The sequence below is a fragment of the Condylura cristata genome, unplaced genomic scaffold (genome assembly GCF_000260355.1).
Source record: "Condylura cristata isolate star-nosed mole 26May11 unplaced genomic scaffold, ConCri1.0 scaffold00002, whole genome shotgun sequence".
In the NCBI taxonomy this organism is placed as follows: Eukaryota; Metazoa; Chordata; class Mammalia; order Eulipotyphla; family Talpidae; genus Condylura; species Condylura cristata.
In genome coordinates this window covers 29,333,731-29,355,994 of record NW_004567103.1, presented here as the reverse complement: position 1 = coordinate 29,355,994, position 22,264 = coordinate 29,333,731, and the positions used below count along the sequence as shown (strand labels likewise).

General features: G+C 36.0%; 2 protein-coding genes across 4 annotated transcripts in view; one reads left to right on the top strand and one right to left on the bottom strand.

Annotated features, from left to right (window-relative positions):
- Nucleotides 1–4,723, top strand: part of SLC39A10 (solute carrier family 39 (zinc transporter), member 10) — a 50,610-nt gene extending 45,887 nt beyond the window's left edge. For all 3 annotated transcript variants that reach the window (XM_004674425.1, XM_004674424.1, XM_012727763.1), the window contains exon 10: nucleotides 1,962–4,723. In XM_004674425.1, coding sequence (XP_004674482.1) covers nucleotides 1,962–2,120 — 159 coding nt within the window. In that variant the 3' untranslated portion in view covers nucleotides 2,121–4,723. The remainder of the gene's footprint in view (nucleotides 1–1,961) is intronic.
- A 209-nt stretch (nucleotides 4,724–4,932) lies between these two features.
- DNAH7 (dynein, axonemal, heavy chain 7) overlaps nucleotides 4,933–22,264 on the bottom strand; it is a 205,444-nt gene continuing 188,112 nt past the window's right edge. Inside the window, exons 61-65 of the mRNA XM_004674839.1 lie at nucleotides 20,362–20,592; nucleotides 14,389–14,541; nucleotides 12,897–13,074; nucleotides 7,269–7,372; nucleotides 4,933–5,139 (exon numbers count right to left, since the gene is read on the bottom strand). Of these exons, the coding sequence (XP_004674896.1) occupies nucleotides 4,933–5,139; nucleotides 7,269–7,372; nucleotides 12,897–13,074; nucleotides 14,389–14,541; nucleotides 20,362–20,592 (873 nt within the window). The remainder of the gene's footprint in view (nucleotides 5,140–7,268; nucleotides 7,373–12,896; nucleotides 13,075–14,388; nucleotides 14,542–20,361; nucleotides 20,593–22,264) is intronic.

Genomic DNA, 22,264 nt, shown 5'->3' with positions numbered 1-22,264 from the left:
CAGGCAGATGGACGAAGTACACTGCTGAGGGGAGCAGCAGGCGGGTCAGGAGAGGTCTGCCGCGCCATGTGGCCACCTCCAGGGCAGGCGGGAATTGAACTCATGAGGAAGCAGCTTTAGATTCTCAGTGCTGTGCTTTAACCCACTGCGCCACCAGGGAGGGCCCACCATCTTTCTTTTTAACTGTGCTCCCTGCTTCTGCCCTTGCAATGCCCGCCACACTTGGTATTGGAGTCATCTTTTAAAGTGATTCTTTTATGAGCTCATATCACTGTGTGCTTCAAGCCCATTTGTCCTTATTAAGTGTAAAAGCATCAGAGTCCTTGGCTTTAACCTGCAGGCTTTTCATCCTCCTTGAGCATTGTCTCTTTACCCCTAACTAATATGACAAATAATAAGGGTATTGGCATCTAGAGTAGAATGAAATGTGGGAAGGCTTACTGTCTGTTTGCACACACTCTGTGATATTGCTTAGATTTTAATATCAAGAAACTTAATCAACTTTTATAACAACAAAGACTTGGCATAAGAGTGGAGACAAGGTATAATTAAATAGTTTTCTTACTAGAACCATATGTAATAAGTTTTTAAATTTAGTCTTGATCTAGAGATCGGAAAACTTTCTGTAAGGTCCATCTAGATAATATTTAGGCTTTGGTAGACCATGTATAGTCTTTGTCATAGTTATTCATCTCCCTTTGAATAACTCCAATGGGAGTTACTCAGCTCCCATCTCCATGGTCACTATTTAGCAGTAATGTATATTAATCATAGACTTTTACACAGAGTAAGCACCAGAATGAAGAGTTCTTAAATAAGATACCCAGGAGGTTTTAAATATACTGTAGCACTATAAGGGCATGGTGATTGAATTAATTGTGCTTATTATTTAACAGTGAATAAGGGAGCTTTTATTCAGGTAGGCACTTAACACTATGTACTTAACACTATTTTCCTCCTTAAATCCAAATTTAGTGTCTAAGAAAGTAACATGTTAGTGTTATCTTTCCATAGATATTCATCTCAAACTTGAATTAATGGTTTTGTGAAAATGAAAATTGAATGTAGCAATTCTTAAACACATTTGATAAGGTTTGGAAAGAAAGGCTGTATGTCTATAATAATGCACTTGTTTCACCAACAAGTCTTGAAGATTTAAGTTTTACACTTTGAACTGTGGCTCATTCTTAAATGCAATGCATAATATAGTATATATTCATGCTTTAGAATTTGGACCATAAACTTTAAATATAAATCCATTACATATACTAAAATTCTTTAAATTTTTAGTGTTATCGTTCTTAAGAGAATAGAGCATACTGTGAAGGTAGTATATATAATCTGGTAATAGTTATACTGAACAGCTTTGATAATCCTATTTTCTGTTTGTAAATGGATGGGAAAATGACGGCTTAAGAGCATAGAGGTGTCAACGTGGAATGTTCTGTAATGCTTATCACTGAGATCATGTGCTCCTGGGAATGAGAAATGCAGATGAAAAAAGAAAAAGTAAAGAAATGACATCATTTTGAATTAGATATAAAAGGAATCGCAATTTTCATTGTAGTTAATGTATAGCAGTCAATGTAGGAATTATGTTATCTTCATAAGCTGCCTTACATTTTAGCATAAAGTAAATGTCAGAATTGATAAGGTGAGTGGGTGGACAGTGGCTTTAAAAAATAACTAATGTATATTTGTATGCATTTATTGGTAGGATGAGGTAGGGGAAAGAAACAGAATTAGTATTTACCTATTAAATAACCAGAACTTAAATTTCACAGTGTTTAACTAAATTATGTGCTATGGTTAATATTATGTTCAACAAAATAATTCTCTTATTTGCATTTATGCTTTAGTCCTTAGCTTGCTTAAGTAGAAAAATGTAACAAAAAACATTTGAGCAAAATATTACTTAAAAAAAAAATGCTTGTAAATACCTAGATTTTTTTTTTCCCCAGCTTCCAGAAATGTTGCATGGTGATGGTGACAACGAAGAACATGGCTTTTGTCCAGTGGGGCAGTTCATTCTTCAGAATTTAGGATTGCTGTTTGGATTTGCCATCATGCTGGTGATTGCTCTCTATGAAGATAAAATTGTGTTTGCCATCCAGTTCTGACCATTCCCAGTAATCACTGTTGATTACCAGAATGTTACCGTGCAGCTTTGCATCTCTTCCTTGTACTGTACGCACATCGCTCAAAGAAAAGTCAGTGGCTTGCACTACTTACAAGTTCCATAGATTTGAGCCTAACCACAAAAGACTGGTGCTCAGTACTCTTCCCTGCACGAAGGGGTCTTTTAGAACATAAAGCTGGTGATAAAGGAGAACATGGGACTCCATGAACCAATATTGATATAGGTTTGATTAAGATGTTTTTTAAAAGAAATAATCATATAAAACACTAAAGTAGTCTCTTTTATTAGTATAACTTCTGTGGCTATGCAGAAATAGAAATTGAACCAAAAATCACTTAAACTTTAAAAATATTTTAAATGGACTTTGGACAGACTTTTCTTTGTGCTAAGAAATGAATTGTAGTGCCCTTTAATTCAGCTACGTATATACATATGGTAATAGGGATCAACTTGACACAACTTTGCAACTGGGTAGCTTATAGGAACTAGAGGAGAAAAGCTCAGGCTGCATTAGAGTATGAATTTAGCAGTGAGAAACGCCCTTATTCTTGAATCTAGAGTTACTATTTTTGTATATATTTGCATAGTGTTTAAACTTGCAGCCTAAACTACTGAAATTTGTGATTGTATGTTTGTGTGAGCTTCAGTTTAATGAAAGATTCATAATGGTTCTTTGTATTAATATTATACTTGGTGTTTGGTTTTTTCCCCCCCAAGCTTTCATTTTGTTTTTGTTTGGGGATTTTTGGTGGGGATTAGGGGTTGGAGCATGTGGTAAAATATTTTTTGTTCTTGTTAAAATTGTAATGCTCTAGAAAATATCAGAGAAATGAAGAACCCAAACATGGTCTAAATGTTCAATTTCCCTACTTTAACTAGTTATTTGGGAAATTTAAATTTGAGTGTATGCCCTGCTTTACCAGTTTGACATTAGAACCAAGATAATAAATACATTGTGGCTGGTAGTAAGATTATAAAGCAGAAAATTTAAGTTCAGCATGTCCACAAGCTGTACATGGAATCAATTAGAGTACTGACCAGGATAAGCCCTGTGGACAGCACCATCCCAAGTGACTTGGGAGATAAATTTCAATAACTCAGCTGAGATCACTTGATCATTTTGTGCCAAGATCAGCTGTTGGTGCCTGATAGGGATTAATCTCTTTAGGGTCCTCCTCTCCTACCATAATTGTGACTGATTTGTGAGAAGTGCAAGCCACAGTTACTCTAAAATTTGCCTAATAATTTGTAGCAGTAGTTAGCCATATGCATGTAGCTTCTGTTTACATCTTGTGCCACATGCTCTTCATTTATGCCAGGTGAACCGTGTTTGAACTGTGTGCAGGCAGCTTTGTTTTAACCTGCTTGGCAACCTACATAGCTGCTTTAAAGATCTTACTGTTCAAATATTTAAGAGCCAAACTTTTCCCATTCCATTTAAACTGTTGTCATTTAGCCCTCCTCCTTTCACTGATTCCTTTCCTCACCCCATGAATTTTAAAACAAAAAAAAAAAACTTTGAGAGCAGCATATGCATCCAAGGTGGTAAGAGTTTTGCAGTGTTTCTTCTTTATGCTATAAGCAAAAGCGCTTAGGTGTCATTTCCTTCATTTATGCCTGAATTAGAGAGCTATTTGTGGCATTTTCCATGGCCTCCTTGTAACACACAGGAGTTTTATACATAGATTATTTTCAGTATTGGGCACTGAATTAGAACAGTCCTCATCTCATTGCTTGGCCCTTCAAGCAACCTAGCTAAAAGGTGCTGATATTTTATTTAGTACTGCCAACTTCAATGATTCAAATATCTTGCTTTCTGAACCAAGATATATTGTTACATTTTTGAGTTTTTATACCCAAGGAGGATACTGCATTCCAGTATTAAATCTGCTTAATTTTAAAACTTTTATGAAAAGCAACAGCTGGATTATACTCTCAAACTTAAAATAAATGCCTGATTTAAAGCAAGTATGTTATCCGGAAGTATATAACATTTTATATTCTCTCAAAAATGGTATTATCTTTATTTGCTAGATTTTTTTAATCTCTTAAGAAGCTGTAACAGTTGCTGCTAGTATTTTGTTAGGGTTCCACCAGTATTTAGATTTCACATCATTCTAATGTACAGTTTCAAGTCTTACTAGACAATCTGAATTCCACTACATTTCTGTTTGGCTCCAACATTCCGTTTAGCTTGACCAGTCTAATTTAACATGTGTTTGTTGGAGGTCGTTAATGTTACTTGTACAATGCTGTCACTGTGTGACATCCATATGAATTTTGGTGTATATCACATTGCATTCAATCAGCTGTGATTATGCTTAGAAATACTATAGTAACTAGATGCAGTGTGAATTTTTTCCATTAACAGTAAGTCAGTGGCTTAAATGTGATTATGGTCCTGCAAGGTGATACTTGCTAAAATATCTACTTTTTTTGTTGTAACTGAATCATTTTTTAAAAATTTATAAAGCTGGAAATGATCAAATGCTGTTATTTTTTTCATTGTCAACAGTGGTGTGTCATTTTATGTATGTTCCTAATGCCAATGGAACTCTCCCAAAATAAAGTTATTCAAAAAGACTAAGTGTAAGCAGTGTGTGCTCTTCACTTTTTATTTCAGACCACTTACAAGAAAGACTGAGTTATTTTAAATGCAGGCTGCATTTGCACATATACTTACCATTATGACTGTAGTTAAACAGACTAAACCCAAAAGGTATTTAAAATGTAGATAGTTTCTATTCAACTGTCTAACAAGAAATAGGAACATGGCAGCCATTATCTTCTAACTAGGAATTAAGTTGGCATAACAGTGCTACACCCCGTCCAATCCAGTGCTCCTTGGGCTGGTCAGAGGGCAGAGTCATGGCGATGACAAAATTGGTGGAATGGCCAGTGGTGGATAACGTTCCTCTTCGCTCACTTGTCTTATACAATGGAGCAGTGTAACACTGTCGTTTTGGTATATCTGCCTTCTTACAGGGCTTTAGCCACATCTGCAAGAAAGTGCATAAAATGGTTGGTCAAACTTGTTACACTCACTGTATTTCAGTCTACTAAAGTATCTCCACAAATTTCTGAGGCCCCAATAGATTTGTTAAGAGTGGTACAGTGATTCAAAGTATTTTTTACAACTCTCACAACTTTCAGAACTAGTTTAGAAACTAAAGGAGAAAAATGTCATCTTCATCTACTCTCTCTAAAAGCATATTACCTGTTGGTTCATCACCTTTACATCACATTAATTGCGTGTGGGGGAATAAGCATAATTTTCAAAGGAGAGAATTGCCAACATTGATTTCAAAGTCACAGTGCCTTTTATTAATCAAAGGCCAATCTTAAAAACAATTCTGAAAGGATTTTTCCCAATTTGTAGAATTAGATCAACTTGTTTTAGATGACTTTTTATAAGTACTTTGTGCTAAAATGTTGCATTCCTTTATATGGTATACCCACATTTTTAGTCATTAGCCAAGTTTCTAGAATTTTATAAGCATTATTGAACCTCATCACTCTCAAAAATAAGATTTTTGGCCAAGTCACTCTGAACGTTAAGAATAGAGAATTAACTATAGTCAGAGCAATGAAATAATGTTTTAGAATTTAATTGAATTCCCCTTTTCAGTAGTAGTAAAAGCAATCCTCGAAGTGATTTTTCTTGATAAGCCCTCTGTTCAGAGATTTCTTAGCAAAACAAGGAAAAAGGAATAGGGATGCTGACTTATTTCATGCTGATGTTGGACTTTCCAGATAGAGTTATACTGTAAGAATTTACAGCATTCACACTAGATGTACTTTAACTCTAGTGGAATTTCTTCTTTTTTTTTTTTTAAATTTATTTATTTGCCCATACAGAACTGGGGTACAGGTCAGAGGCTCAGGGGCCGTGAGAGGCTTCACCAGAGACAGAGTGGGAAGCAGAACAGGCAGATCTACGAAGTACACTGTTGAGGGGAGCAGCAGGTGGGTCAGGAGAGGTCTGCCACACCATGTGGTCACCTACAGGGCAGGCGGGAATCGAACTCATGTGGAAGTGGCTTTAGCTTCTCAGTGCTGTGCTTTAAACCCGCTGTGCCACCAGGGAGGGCCACCTAGTGGAATTTTCCCTCTTTTTAGAATTATCCACTAGTAAGTAAATTTATTCAGGTACTTACTGTAAGACACAGTTGCCATGTGGAAAAAAATAAGATCTCCACTTCTGAATTGTAAACATTTGCTCTGATTTTCAATTTACATCTGTATTTGAAACTTTTCTCTGCCCACTGTATCAATGTACATGGTAAATAGCAAATAGCACTGTCCTCTGCTCCTTCACCATACCTGCTAAAACCTCAGGGATCTTTGCCTGCCTACCCTTCACTCAGAGCCCCACAGATAGATCCATGGGAGTCCCATAGCTTTTATCACCCCATCTCCAACTGATCCTTTGAATTGGGGAAAAATCTAGCTCTTTACTCATGATATTGTAACAATAAGAACTTAATAGTTACGACCCTAGAAAAATGGTATTCATAAACTAATCTAGTCTGCAAGGGGTATGTAAGAAAAAAATATAACACTTGTATATAGCTAACATAGATAGAGTCAAACTATTTATGAATTGTTTGTGAATTTGCCTATCACTAACACACATAGTCCTGAAATCATTTTGGTGTTTTTCATGGTGATTTGCAGGCATGATTACAACAGAAAGACATGCTAGAGACCAGCCAACCTCATTCCCAGCTGAGGCTGAACTTGGTGACATTCTGTTACTATGTTATCACTTTTGATGGTCTACTTAGTATAATTTTCCACAACTTTTTGCTTTTTTTGTTGATAATTTCACTGTTCAATGGCCCCCAAGTGTAACACATGCCTTGTGGAGAAAATACTATAAACATTGTTCAGGCATGAGTTGCAGTGCTATTGGCTATGACCTTAATATTAATGATCAACTACACATTAAATAAGATCTTTAAACAAATTTAACAAAAAGAATATCCTTGTATTTTCACCTTTATAGCAATTGCCCAGTATTCACTAGTTCACTGTTGGCAGCAACTTTACACTTTGATAGCAAGTTGACTGTGTATGTGTAAAATAACCCCCTACCCCCAATACATACATAGCTAGGAATACTAACCACAGGAACTGTATCATAAAGAATTTTGGGATATGATTCGGCAAGTTTCTTTATTTTTCGATTCCAGGAAGCACCATCCAGAAATAATCCATGAATGAAGACACCTAAAAATGAACAGGTCAATACAACACTTTAAATTTGTATATTGATTGGGTTCTGAGTCTGAAATTCCTACAAGTAAACACTATGCAATTATACTAGGTCAGCAGCCTAAGGCTTGTTCTAAAAGGAAAGCAATGTTCTGGTTGTTTTTTTCTTAACTTCCATATTTCAAGAATAGCTCTACTCTGCCTAGTCAAATAGCTCAGTAGTAAAATTAGATGTGGAAGACAAAAGAGGGAAGGAATTCACAGTTTGTGTGAACATCAAGTTTATTTTTTTAATTGACCAATGGGTGATAATGTCATAGGCCATGGAATCTGCAAGGAAAGTTCTCACTGTAATTATAGTCCACTGATTTTTAGATAGTATGTGAACAAAACCTCCTTCACATCGCTAATGACACAAGAGTTAAGTGTCACCATCTTTTTATTCTCATTCCAGGCCCTCTCTAGGACACATGGATGAACTTTCTTTAGATTTTATCATACACTAACAAGTAAAGAACACTTACTGGGAAATCAATGAGACTCAGTCGTTTTCTCTGGCCAATAACATTTGTGAAAACCCTTATGAATATAGTACTGCACGTGAAAAATGAGGCGATAGGAATAATGGTATTTAGCAAGACCTAGATTAGTTTCTAATTGCTGTGTGATGTTGAGCAATTCATTTACCTTTAGACTTGTTACTGGAAAATATTTATAAAATACCTTCTTTATCTAGTTTGTCAAATTGTTAGGATCAAATCAGTTAATAATGGGGAAAACACTTTTTAAAGTAGTATATAAAGATCTAGTGTGTTCACTAGGACTTTATACAATGATGGAAATAGTCTCTGTTTTCCAATATGGTAATCCAGTGGCTATTACTATTAAACACCTGAAACAGCTCGTGTAACCAAGGGATTAATTTTTTGTTTGTTTGTTTCTTTTAAAGATTTATTTATTTATGCCCTCCCTGGTGGCGCAGCGGGTTAAAGCACAGCATTGAGAAGCTAAAGCCACTTCCGCATGAGTTCGATTCCCGCCTGCCTCGGAGGTGACCACGTGGCGTGGCAGACCTCTCCTGACCCGCCCGCTGCTCCCCTCAGCAGTGTACTTCGTAGATCTGCCTGTTCTGCACCCCACTCTGTCTCTGGTGAAGCTTCTCACCGCCCCTGAGCCTCTGGCCTGTACCCCAGTTCTGTATGAATAAATCTTTAAAAAAAAAAGATTTATTTATTTATTTGTACAGAACTGGGGTACAGGTCAGAGATGCGGAAGGTGAGAGGATTCACCAGAGACAGAGTGGGGTGCAGAACAGGCAGATCTACGAAGTACACTGCTGAGGGGAGCAACGGCGTGTCAGGAGAGGTCTGCCACACCATGTGGTCACCTCCGGGGCAGGCAGGAATCCATACGCAGAAGTGGCTTTAGCAGAAGTGGCTTTAGCTTCTCAGTGCTGCGCTTTAACCCGCTGCACCACCAGGGAGGGCCCAGGATTAGTTTTTAATTAAAAAAAAAATTAATCATGGTTAAATTTAAAAAGTCACATGTGAATAGGCCAGTGATGGATGTTGGAGTAAGACCTGCCCTTTCTACTGTCTGGGCTTTCATTGACCGAAGCATAGTTGGTACAAAAAAATCTGTTTCACTAATTGGAAAAACATTCAATAATTTCCCAAGTAGTTAATTACTCTGGCAAAACTGGTTGCAAAATGGCATCTTGAGCTTGGGGCAGGCATGGAGGTGATCCTACAAGAGGCAGATAGGTCTGCAGAGTACATCCTACTTGCTCATCTTTCTGTACAACTTGAAAGCCTACAATCACAGTAAGACGCAGGCCCAAGGAAAGTGAGTGAGATTACAGAGCCAAGAGAACCGCTTACTACCTGGACCCCACTGACTTGGAAGCACAGCCCAATAAATCTCTACTCTAACCAAATGCATGACCCATTTCTCTCTTGCATAAAAAATTAGTGCTATAGAGAACAAACAGGTTAACATCTAAAACAATGTAGCTGTAGGGATGAAAGTCTCCTCCAACCCAGCAATAATTTGATAGGACATGTAATGGGATATTGAAATGTTTATCTTTCTTTTTAAATAAACATATTTTAAAAAATATTTATTTATGCATACAAGAACTGGAGTACAGACCAGAGGTGTGGGGAGTCAGAAGACTCATCAGAGACAGAGTGGGGAGCAGAACAGGCTGACTGACAAAGTACACTGCTGAGGGGAGCAGCAGGTGTGACAGGTGAGGTCTGCTGCGCCATGTGGTCACCTCCCTGGCTGGGGATGGAACTGGAGCTGAAGCAGCTTCATAGTGCTGCACTTTAACTCACTGAACCACCAAGGAGGGCCTGAAATGTTTATCTTTCTAAAGGTCAATAAGGGCCTTATGGAAAGCACAAGATAGAAGGTGACAAGCAGGTGGTAACCAGGTTCTGGTTCAGAATTACTCTTACTGTGGGAGTCTCCCCTCTGCCATGTGAGAGGTGTAGTGAATGGAGCACACAGTGCATGTATAACCTCTCCAGTCCATCACACAGTTGTTGTTTTCCGCCTCCCTCCCTGCTACGTAATGCTCTCCATTAGGGACCAGCAGTCATCCAGGAGTAGCCAGTAATTTGGATAAGAGGAACCTTACAGAAAAGCATCTGGAATGCATGATGCCCGGTCTAAGTAGATTTACAAATGCCTTGCGGCCTTACAGTAACCCTTTTCATTACGTCTTAACTTAAGGTAAATAAGACTGAGCCTCAGAAACAGACATATGTAAGGGAGAGAAACTGAGGGAGTAATAGAAATAAAGGGAGAGACTATGGTTCCAGCTCCAGCTGTTCTCAGGGGAGATCTATTTCCCCATCACTAGTACCCCATGAGGAAGTTCTTTGGGAAATATGCATTGCTTCCAACTACTCCATGGAATTTCACTTTCTTTCTGGTCATAAGTAGGAAGGAAAAACTAGAATACAAATTAGGCTAATTTGTAGATACCTATTTTTACTTGTGAAGATGTCTGTGTATACAAAATAATAAAACATATAATTTAGTTAATATCAATCACTGTACTTCAAAGTTATACTGTTACTTTGGTATTCAATAAGTGGTCTACTTAACTTAGAGTAAGTGACCTTGGCACACTAAAAAGTCTACTGATCTTAAAAAAAAGTTGTGTTCCGAATGGGAATGGAACTGGGATGGGAAGAGTGCACTGGACTGTAGTGATGGCACACAGGTGAACTGGTGATGGAAGGCCCCTGGGGATTACAACTGAGATGGAAAAATGTACAAAATGAAGAATAATGTAAAAAAAAAGAAAAAAAAATGAAACCAAAAAAATTTAAAATGTTGTGTTCCATTCCTATATGACTGTTTTCAAAATAATATTGGATTTAATAAAGTTGCATCTTTGTTGAAAGCAGTTATGGGTCAAACTAGTAAATCATAAACAGAAATATCATCTACCCTGTACAATGTCTAAGTTTAGTGACTAGAAATGGTTTAATCAATAGTTTGATCTTAGATATTAGCTAGATTATACATTTCAGGCAACACTTTGATAAATTCTTTTGAGTTCAAAAACATATCTAACTCTGAGAGAGACATCATCATTAGCGCTGAGATCTCGTCATTTTCTACCTTTATTGTGTAGTATGAGGAAATTTTAGGAAAAAATTCTTGCATATACACCTAATAATTAAGAATCAACCATAGCTTCTTCATGAAAACTGTACTTGAGAAATGTGATCATCTTTTCAAACTTCTAGGGTATAGAAAAAGCAGCTAGCTAAGCATGCGAGATAGGTGGCGTGAAGTTTGACTTGCCTGTGCCCACTGCAACTGTCAAACCTTAGTTTCCACCACTATGTCATGGGGATAATAGTGGTATCTGTTCCATATATGTTGTGAAGTTGAAATATATAAGACTGTAGTGTCCAGAGCTCAGCAGTGGTACAGAGTTATTCTATGCACCTACTTTGATTTGCTTTAATCGACTTCTTTCCTCCCATCTTAAATACTTAGTTTAAATAAAAATATTTCTCTGCTTTGGTATATTGCCAATCTATCTATATTTTGACTTTCCTGAAAGCAAGAGAACTCAAATTTTTATTTATTGGTATCTTTTATAGCATCTAATATAACTAGCTATACAGAGAAGGTATTTTTAAAAGGTCTGTATAATTAAAGAAACATAAATTAAAAAATTGATAGAAGGTTGTTAAATGCCCTTCAGGCAAGCAGCAACCTGCCATTTCTGAGTGTGCTAAGAATAAAAAAATTTTCAACAAGTGTCCAGCATCCATGGCTGGGGGGAAATGATCAGCTTTAAAATATCACTTGTCCAGTGAAATTGTTTCCCTTGCACCTATTGTTCATAACTGTATTTCTGCAATAACGTTGTCTATGTATTAAAGTAAATAGCTTAAAAGATAAGGTTAGAGTTCATGGATTTCAGAAAAGCAATGGAAGTATAATAGACCAATGGGAATAACAAATTAATAACCTTGAAGATGATAATGCACAAAAAATCCAGGTGGAAGAAGAAAGAGAAACACAAAGATTGAAAAAAATGAAGAAATACTTCAATTATTATCTGAATCCATGAGAAAAAGCTATATAAGAATAATGGGTATCCTAGAAAGAGAAGAGAGGGAGAAAGAAATGGAGAACTTAAATAATGGAGAAAAACGTTCTAATATGGAGAAGGAAGTAAATATAAAAATATCCATGAAACTAAAAAAATACCTGCTTACTTAAATGTATTGAGACTTACCCTACATAGTAGTGAGACTTCCAAGAGCTAGACAGAGAAAGAATATTGAAACAAATACTATCAGCTATCAACTTTAGTAACTTTTGGAATGATGTATACAACAGAAAGAATAAATATTTTAGTGGCCTACAAAGTTATACTTCCCAAAGGACCAGGAAAACCTACTTTTCAATGCTGTGGTACTTTGATTCCCAAAGGTCAACAATAGATTAGAGTTGATCATTATCTGTATTTTTATTTTGATTATTTTCCTTCTAGCTTATAATTAGAAATAATTTTTTCTTAAGTAACACAGCATAAGGGGAAACTATTTTTTTAATTAAATTCATTTTACAGGCCCTCCCTGGTGACGCAGCAGGTTAAAGCACAGCACTAAGAAGCCAAAGCCACTTCAGCATGAGTTTGATCCCCACCCTCCCTAGAGGTGACCCGTGTGGCACAGCAGACCACTCCTGACCTGCCCGCTGCTCCCCAGTGTACTTCTTCAGTCAGCCTGTTCTGCTCCCCACTCTATCTCTGGTGGATCCTCTCACAGCCCCATACCTCTGGCCTGTACTCCAGTTCTGTATGCATAAATAAATAAATCTTTAAAAAAATTCATTTTACTGTCATATGCTTCATTTCTCTTTCTTGCCCCCCCACACACACATAGTTCCTTCAAAAATTTTTTTCTCAACCATTGAAGGATAATTTACATATGTGATGACTATTTTTTTTAACAGCTCAGTTAAAAAATGTGGCAACTCATTCTGTCACTGAACTTACCATCTTCTGGAGCATGCTTATATTCTTTATCATCCATCACTTCATAGTCAAATGCAAGAAGATCAATGGGGATGGTGTATTTCCTGGCATAGTTTTGCTGGGCACCAGTCAGGAATGCTTGTGTGAAGAAGAAGCCAGAGAGCCAAAAGACCGGAGGAGGACCAACCTCATACCATTGCTGTGAGGCAGAGCACAATCAGCCTAACAATAGAGGCTTTCAACTTTAAACACATCATTTTAAATAAAATTTTTCTCAAAATTCCTCTATCATTTTTCATGTAAAATAACAGATGAATTAAACTCTAAGAATATTAAACCACCTGCTCAGGGTTTTAAAATAAGCAGCAAGTTAAGTGTTTGTTCCTACGTCTCAGATCATTGGACTAGAGTGTGTACCTTAAAGTGCTTGAAAACAGATACAAATGTCTTTCTTGCATGCCTAGTATTCTTTCACAAATGCTCCACTGAATAGTAAACACCTAACACACACTTACATACAATATGTATTGTGTTATGTAGTTAAGTAAGACAGTCCTTAAAAACGCTGGTCAGATGGTAATGTTTTTCATGTTTTTTTATTCTCTCTGGTTACTAGTATATAACAGAATATTCCTTTGTAACTTTTCCCTCTTCACCAAAATGCAATGAAATCCAAACATGGAAAAGAACAGGAACTCCCAGAAGAGACAGGGTAGTGACCACTTAAATAAAATCAAGATACCTTAATATTCTGTTCCTATCATACAGCATAATGACAAAATAGTTGAATACTGTAAAGCAAATGATAGAAGTCAATCTGAATAAGTAAATTTGATGAGTTTACCCTATTAATATCCAAGGAAGTGCCTTCCTGTTTCTAAATCGATTTTAATTCATTAGTATCAATTTTTGTTCAACAGAGCTTTGTATTATGAAAAGGAAATCTAGTCATTTCAACTCTAGAAATACCACACATCAATTTTGATACATTATATACAGTATCTAGGAAGCTAATCAACATTTCTAAATAAATATAATTGTGAGTAAGAACATAATTAAACACCAGTATTGTCAATAATCAGGAGGCTTCTGCTTACTCAACATTTCTAAGACAAATAACCATTGAGATTATTACTGTCTTGGGCTGAACCAGAAACCTAGTGATTTCATGAACTAGAAGAGTACTGGATAAGGAAATGCTTTTTTCTAGTAGCCTCTCTAAGATTTACTTTAATACTAACCATTGTATGGTACATTAACAAAGACACTTGTTTCATCTTTTCAAATGTCATTGAATCGAATGTCTAACTTCCATGAACAAGAACACCTGCTCCTAAAGAGAGTCTAGCTTTGATAGTACAAACTAATCGTTACATAAATTATGTGCAACTTTAATATTGTAAATCTGTGCCTGGGGTGCACTGAAATAACAGAATAGGATTTACATATTAGGCATTCTGATGAAGAAAGTGAAATTAAAAAAGTTAATATATGATCATTTGGATAAGCTCACCTGCAAGAATTTTAGTCTTGCAAGAAAGTCATTCACATAACTCCCAAGTGGTTTCAGGCTTGGGTACGATTTACCCATCCACATTCCTGGAATTTTCACATTCAGAATACTGCTAACCACTTCTTCAAGTTCTGTAGACATCACTACAAGGCCCTGAAATACATTTAACCTTTAGTTGACATGACAGTAAAGAGTATGGATAATTCTCTCACATATGATTTCTCATTATTTTCTTTCCTTTGTGATTATTAGGTAATGGTGAGTTAATGTAGCAAAAGGAAAGAACAATTCATATGTTAGCCATAGAGTCTGAATTTTGAAAAATATTCAATTTTAATCAACTATTTTGCTGGAAAACTTCTTTAGAGTACTTAACTCACTATTAAATAAAAAAAACTACTTTTGGCTTAGTTCACTTCACTAGTAAATGAACAACTAACTCATCTGTCTGATTTTTGAAAGAATAGCAATCAATTGAAAATAATACTAAATAGTCTGCAAAGGACCTCCCTAGTGACAAAATGGATTAAAGCCCAGCACTACGAAGCTATTGCAGCCATTACAGCATGAGTTCTATCCCCAGCCAGGGAGGTGACCCACATGGCATGGCAGATCTCCCTGATCCAGTGGGTGCACTGCTCCCCTCGGGAGTGTATTTTAGTACATCTGCCTGTTTTGTTCCCCATTCTGTCGCTGATGAGTCCTCTCATCCCCCGCACCTCTGGCCTATCCCCCAGATCTGTATGTATAAATAAATAAATCTTTAAAATAGTCTACAAATAGGTTAGAAAAATAATACTAAATAGTCTGAAAAGTTACAATATCCTGGATTTTACAGTTTGAAGTTTGTTTTTGTCTTTTTGAATTATTGATGTACAGATGTAAAAATCTGACGACCTTGAAAATCTCTTTTTAAAAAGATGTATTTATTTATGCATATAAGAACTGGGAGGTATAGGCCAGAGATGCAGAGTATGAGAGGCTTCACCAGATACAGTGTGGAGCAGATCAGGCATCTACTGAAACCCACTGCTGAGGGGAGCAGTGACTGACACATGCACCATGTGAGTCAGCTTTCTAGCCAGGCTGCAGACAGTTTCATAGTGCTGTGTTTTAATCCCTGGGGCCAGGAAGGCCCCAGCTTTGAAAATTCTTGCCTATTTTACTTTACATTATTGTTTTCTCTATAATTGACAGTGTTATTCTAACTAACCTATGGAGAAGATTTTAGGGCAAATTTAATGGATTCAAACTCCATATTTCATTTGTCTTCTTCTCAAGACTACTAATACAACAATAAATGAATCTATGTTTTAAAAGATGAAAAGAATCATATTTTAAAAGGTATACACCCACAAGTGCAAAAGAAATAGGAAGAAGTACAATGACAACAAAATTTGGGGAGCTAAGAAGCATGACAACTGTTAGTAGTTGACTGAGTGGTCAGGAGAAAGCTGATTCTAAAATGACAGAGCTCAAAGCTATGAAACTATATAGACATTGCAGAATATCCCCAATATTTGCAGAATATTCCAAATATCTGGAATTGATTACCCCAGAAGAAAAACTGAAGGGAGAAAGATGGCGTCAAATAATAATAGCAATAACAATAACAACAACTGATAAAGCCTGACTTTAAAAAACAGATCTGTGGGCCCTCCCTGGTGGCGCAGCGGGCTAAAGCACTGCACTGAGAAGCTAAAGCCACTTCCGCATGAGTTCGATTCCCACCTGCCCAGAGGAGACCACATGGCGTGGCAGACCTCTCCTGACCCGCCCACTGCTCCCCCTAGCAGTGTACTTCGTTGATCTGCCTGTTCTGCTCCCCACTCTGTCTCTGGTGAAGTCTCTCACTGCCCCTGAGTCTCTGGCCTGTACCCCAGTTCTGTATGTACAAATAAATAAATCTTTAATAAAAAAAAAAAAACAGATCTGTAAGCTTCCTCCCAAAAAACTGTGCATTACCTACATTGAATGAAACTTGGAAAGGAAAATGAAGAAATCCCTGATATGGGCTGTGCCAGGCTCAACCAGGGTCAGAATTACTACAATGAAATCAGGATGACTAATGAATTTATGTATATTGAGTGTAGTGACCCTTGATATTTCTTTTTCCTTTTAGTTCTCAGAAAACTGAATACCAAGTCTTTATCTTCCAGGAAAGACAGGAGAAGAAACAAGCCAAGGAGAAACACAGCACAGCAGTGAAGACCACAGTCAATAATCACCAGAGTTCTTCTAATGTCAATTTAACAAGATCAAAGCTCATTCTGAAATATAAGCTGACAACCAAACTTACCACCATACACAAGAAAGGCTTCTAACTTGCCTAGGATCTTTTGAATCATGTATGCAAATATTAAAAACATAAAGGCCTATTTATTTCTTTTGTGTCAATTTTGGTAACATATTTTGCAAATAATTTTTAAATGTTAATTAGCATAAAATTTTGTAATAACATCTTCAGACCTCATGTGATGGTTTTCAGTTACCAACAATAGATTTTTACTAGTTCTCTTTTTCTTGATTAGATTCCTAGAGTATCTAGGTCCCAGAGTATGCTAGATCTTCCTCATCCTTCTTCTTCATCTACTTTTTTGGTTTTAGTCCTTAAACTTACTCATTTATTATTTTTAAAAGCTATATTTTTAGGCCTTTTACTTTTCTACCATATATACTTGAATCTGCATTCCACAACTTTTAATATGTTATTTGTTTAATAGATTTAAATTACATTTAAATCCTCAGGTTTTTTTCTTTACACCATGTTTATCTTTTCCCAAAACTTTCTTTCATACACTGACCTTAAGATGTGTTTTACTAACTTTCCAAATATATGGTAATCTCTAGCTGTCTTTCCTTAATCATTTCTAGTTTAATTCCATTGATGATAGAGACTATATCCCGACCATTTCAAACATTTTAACTTATTGACTCTTGTTTAATGGTTTTTTTTATAGTCAGTTTTTATAAATGTTCCAGGTGAATTTTAGAAATAAAGTGTACTATATGCTTGTTGGAGTCAGTGTCCCATAAATACCAATTAAGTCCATTTGCAAATGGATTTATTCACCATTGCTATATCTTCCTCATCCTTCTCCTTCATCTGCTTTTTTGGTTTTAGTCCTTAAACTTACTCGTTTTAGTACTGAGCTTATGGGATATCCATTTTATTATTTCTTAAACAAAATAATTAATTACCAATCTCTTTCATGTAATAATTAAAAAAGGTAAAAATAATTAAATTTAAGTGTGTACTCTAATTCCATTATGTAATTTTCACTAACTAGTAAGAGAATATGTTCGCTGCACTGGGCGACATTAAATTTACAACATTAAATACACAGAACAAACATGTCATAGAAGACATTCTTAAGGTTGGTAGCTGTATATAAGAATGAGTACAGTATTATTCTGGAAATGATTTTGTTTATGAAGCAGTGATGCATTAAACATATTCTGCAGATGAACAAGTATAAAAATATATTTTCAGCAATAAACATTTAGATTCATTTTTTATCACTTATTAAAATGTAGTGATGACTGTGTCTGCACTTTTAATTTGCATATGTATAAAAACATGAAGTGCATCTTTAAGATAAAGAATATTTCACTTTTTGATTGATAATGTCAACCTCCAAATAGGTTGCACTTTCAACAGCATGAGAATTCATACTCATGAAACTCTTTCCAACAATGAGTATTAGTAAATAATTTAAATATTTGCAGAGTAAACAACTTCTTGAAGTTATATTTTTATTAACATTTTTATAATATTGAATTTTTGATAATCCAAACTCAAGATAAATATTTTTCTTTACTTACATTTTCAATTAAGTTTTTTAGTAGCTCTCTGATGCTCCCTTCTTAAATTATTGTAGGAATACACCTTTTATGTATCTGCCAGAAAAAGGCCTTATTCTGTGTAATATGGAAAAATGACTGTTTGTATTGTGGAATTTAAAATTTTTTTTTTAGGTCACAGCTATTGAAACACATCTAATTTTGTTATATTTACTGCTAATATGATACAGAATTTTCACAGGTCAGTTGGGTCATTTACTGAAAAGATGTCAATCTAATATATAGACTTACATTGATATATTGTTCACAGAGGTCATCTCAAGTTAGACTTCTCAAATTTAAAACATGCCTGCTCCAAATCAGGGAAATATAAGAGAAGGATGAGTGGTATTAAGAGAAACAGAAGAATAAGTAGTTCATAGGAGTTGGGTTGTGAGGTAAAGAAATTGATGCTTCAAAGTGATCCATACTTGGAGCCTCCCTGGTGGCCTAGGAGTTAAGTTTTAGCACTCTCCCACTGCCACCTGAGTTTGATCCCTGGACAGGAATTATCCCACTAGTGACATGGAAGACTCTTCTATCTTGCCTGCTGCTCCTCTTAGCAGTATGTTTCAGTAAATCTGCCTGTTCTGCTCCCCAGTCTGTGTCAGGTGAATCCTGTCTGTTCTATAACCCAGTTATTCTACACGTAAATAAATATTTTAAAAACAATAACAAAATGATCCATACTCATCAGTAGTATTTAAATATTTGCAGTAATTTATAAATTTCATTGCAAAATATAATTGGTATGTTGAAATTTATTTCCAGTCCTGTTCCTTGAACTTTAAGGCACAGATGGAACAGCCAACTCAACGTCTCCAATGATTCTTCCAGCACTTCTGCATTTCAAAACTAATATGACCTACACAGTTTTTGATTTTTTCCCCCTTTAAGTATGCTTCTTCTCCAGATCTTCGACTAGCTTAAGCTGAAAATTTAGGAGTTATCCTTGACTCCTCTCTTGCTCACAATCACATCAATTTGCAGCTAGTAGAGCAGACTCCTCTTTCAATAACAATTCCCATCCAACCATTTCTGTCTACCTGCAAAGTTACTGCAAACACTACCTTAGCTGGAGCACTTCACTGTGTAACCAGCTCTGCCTGTACTCTTATTCTATTATAATTCTTTCGGCAGTGGTCACAGCTGAACTTCAAAAAATGCAAAATGGATCATTTCACTTCATTGTTAAAACCTCTGAAGGCTTCCCCTCACCTTTATACATAAGAATAAAATCCAAGACTCTACCCATGGCACAAGAGGTTTTCATGAAGTCTGTAGCTTCCTCAGCGGCCTAGCACCTTCCTCATACTCACTTCACCTTATCAGCATTAGCCATCCCTCTTTGGGTTCTTAGTTACTCCAAGCTTGTTTTCATGACCTTGGGCACCTTCTGTCCAAATATTCCATGACTTTCTCCTCACATCAGGCCTCTGCTTTTCTAAGGAATGTGACCCAAAATAATTGAAAGAGCTTCCCACTCACCATTTTGTATTACTTTATCCTATTTTATTATTATCTATAGAATCTGAAATTATATATTTGTCTATTTTAAAGTTCTTTGTCCTCCTTACTAAAACAAAAGCTCTGTGAGGACTCTTCAGTAACTTGCGCAAACTACTACTACTATTTACCATTATCTAGTTACTTATATATTTATTAAGTGTCAACACCAGAATTCTATATGTGGGCCCTCCCTGGTGGCCCAATGGATTCAATCGCAACACTACAAAGGTAGCCACAGCCACTGCAGCATGATTTGGATCCCCAGCCAGGAGGGTGATCCACATGGCACAGTAGATCCCTCCTGTGTCGCCTGCAGCTCCCCTCAGCAGTGTATGCGTAAACCTGCCTGTTCTTCTCTCCCCAACCCCTCACTGCCCCTGCTGCTCTGGCCTGTGCCCCAGTTCTATATGCATAAATAACTCTTTATATATACCTATATATATATATATATATATATATATATATATATATTTACTCTTCTAGGGCAGCGAATTTTTTTTTCTTGGTCCTTTGAACCAAGAGAAGATTTGCCCAAAATTTATGCCCAGTAAATATTTGCGAAGTAAATGATAAAGGAATGATATGTTTATTTCACTTTTTCCTTGGTCCATTTTGCCTCACCTTGATTGCTTTTTGAATGTTAATGCATGATTCTCTGATGGTCTTCAGCAACTTATTGAAGCGTCCCATCTCTTGGACAAGCACAGTGTTCATGCTCTGAGTGTAAGTTGTTGGGTATCTCCTCATTGCAGCATCAACATCAAAGTTGTTTGGAAGTTTACCCAAGATGTCACCAGCAACTTCATTTGCTACTTCATCTGATGATTTTCCGCCAGCTTCAGCTGAACGAGACTATAAAGAATCCAAAGCATAAATCAGAAGCCCCATAAAGGGCTACGAATAACTGGATCAAAAAACTCTAAGGTAAATTTTACTATTGTTTTACCAATGAGTCTTCTCCGGATAAAATTTATTTCGGTGATAACAGTTATGGGGGTGAAATTTTGGGAAACAATTGTTAGTAAAGAAGAAGAACATGTGCAGTGTTCAGAGGCAAAAGAAAGCCTGGATGAAGCACATTAGCTGCACATCATGGGTGGGATACAGAAGCAGACACTGTGAATGGAGAGAGAAAAAGCATATACTTTGGTGGCAAAGTGAGGAAGGGCATTAAAACCGGAGAGAGGAAAGCTGAATTGGTTTGAGAAAGTCTTCCACAAATTACATTTGTTATGAACTCTGGTTCATAAACTCTGGTTGCCAAAGCAGATCTACAGATATCTCCTTGAACCAGGAGGACAAAGAGTTACAGAAAAAAGACAGAATTTAGTGATTCACACTGGAAGAAAAGAAGGAGAATTTCATTCAGTTTTTATTTTTTATGTTCATAGTGGCTCTATGTAAATAAATCTGTTTCCTGGCAAACCCTTTAAATCTTCAGAATTCGTGTGTGTGTGTGTGTATGTGTGTGTGTGTGTGTACAGAAAGAAGCACTATTACAATCTACTAGAATACAAATAAAATTTATATTTCCCAGTCCTAGTAAGTTGTATTTAGTCTTCTCTCATTTATATGTTTTCTGGTTTCCATACTGGACCTATTCTATAAATTAAACATTTTCCATAATTTTAGGACTAGATTGTTAATGTTGCCATTACAAGATTCTATTGAAGTTACATAAAAAATTTAAGTGCTGATATCAATTGCATGCTAATCAAATAAAGGGTTATGCCAATACAACAAGTTTTCCTTATAATCCAAATTTGCTGGGTTTATACTAAAATAAATAAAACCAATTATAGAGATCAAAGAAAATAGTGCATGCTTGGTCAAAAATAGTGTACCATCTGTCTATCTGTTGAACTTAAAGAATGATATGCTGGTTTATATTTGCATTTTGATTGATATGCATACAAGTACTAAATACACATTGAGTAGAAACACCCCTATTTTTTAACAACAGCTTTGTCTTCACCAAAATAAACCCCAGATATTTAGTCCTTCAAAAATAGCTTAGAAACAGAAGAATTGTTTTTACTTATCTCTCATGGACCAGAACCACATAGATTTTAAAATAACAAACTGATCATGAAAATTCAGAGCAAGTATCATTCATAATTGTTTAAAATAGCTTTAATTTTCTATCTTACCTTAGAGTTTTCATAAAATTCATTTAAAATCTTTTAATGGTAATTTTTTTATTTAACAAATAAAGATAATTGGGATTCGTTTTCAAGGAGGTCTCCGTGTTTAATCTAACTTCTACTACCTACCCATTACTATAATCATACTTGCCTGAGTTTAAGGATATTGGAAGAGGTTGTTTAATTACATACTGTGAAGATACCCCATGTGTATTTAAACTTATCTGTTTGGTTCAGAGTAATTTTCTGAGCTCACTGTTTTATGTATTCTGTAATGTAGCATACCCCATCAAGATTAAATAAAGCCAGATACTACAAATGTCCTGTTGTCAGACTATTGTGTATTATAAGCATCTAATGGTCCTAAAGATCACTAATCC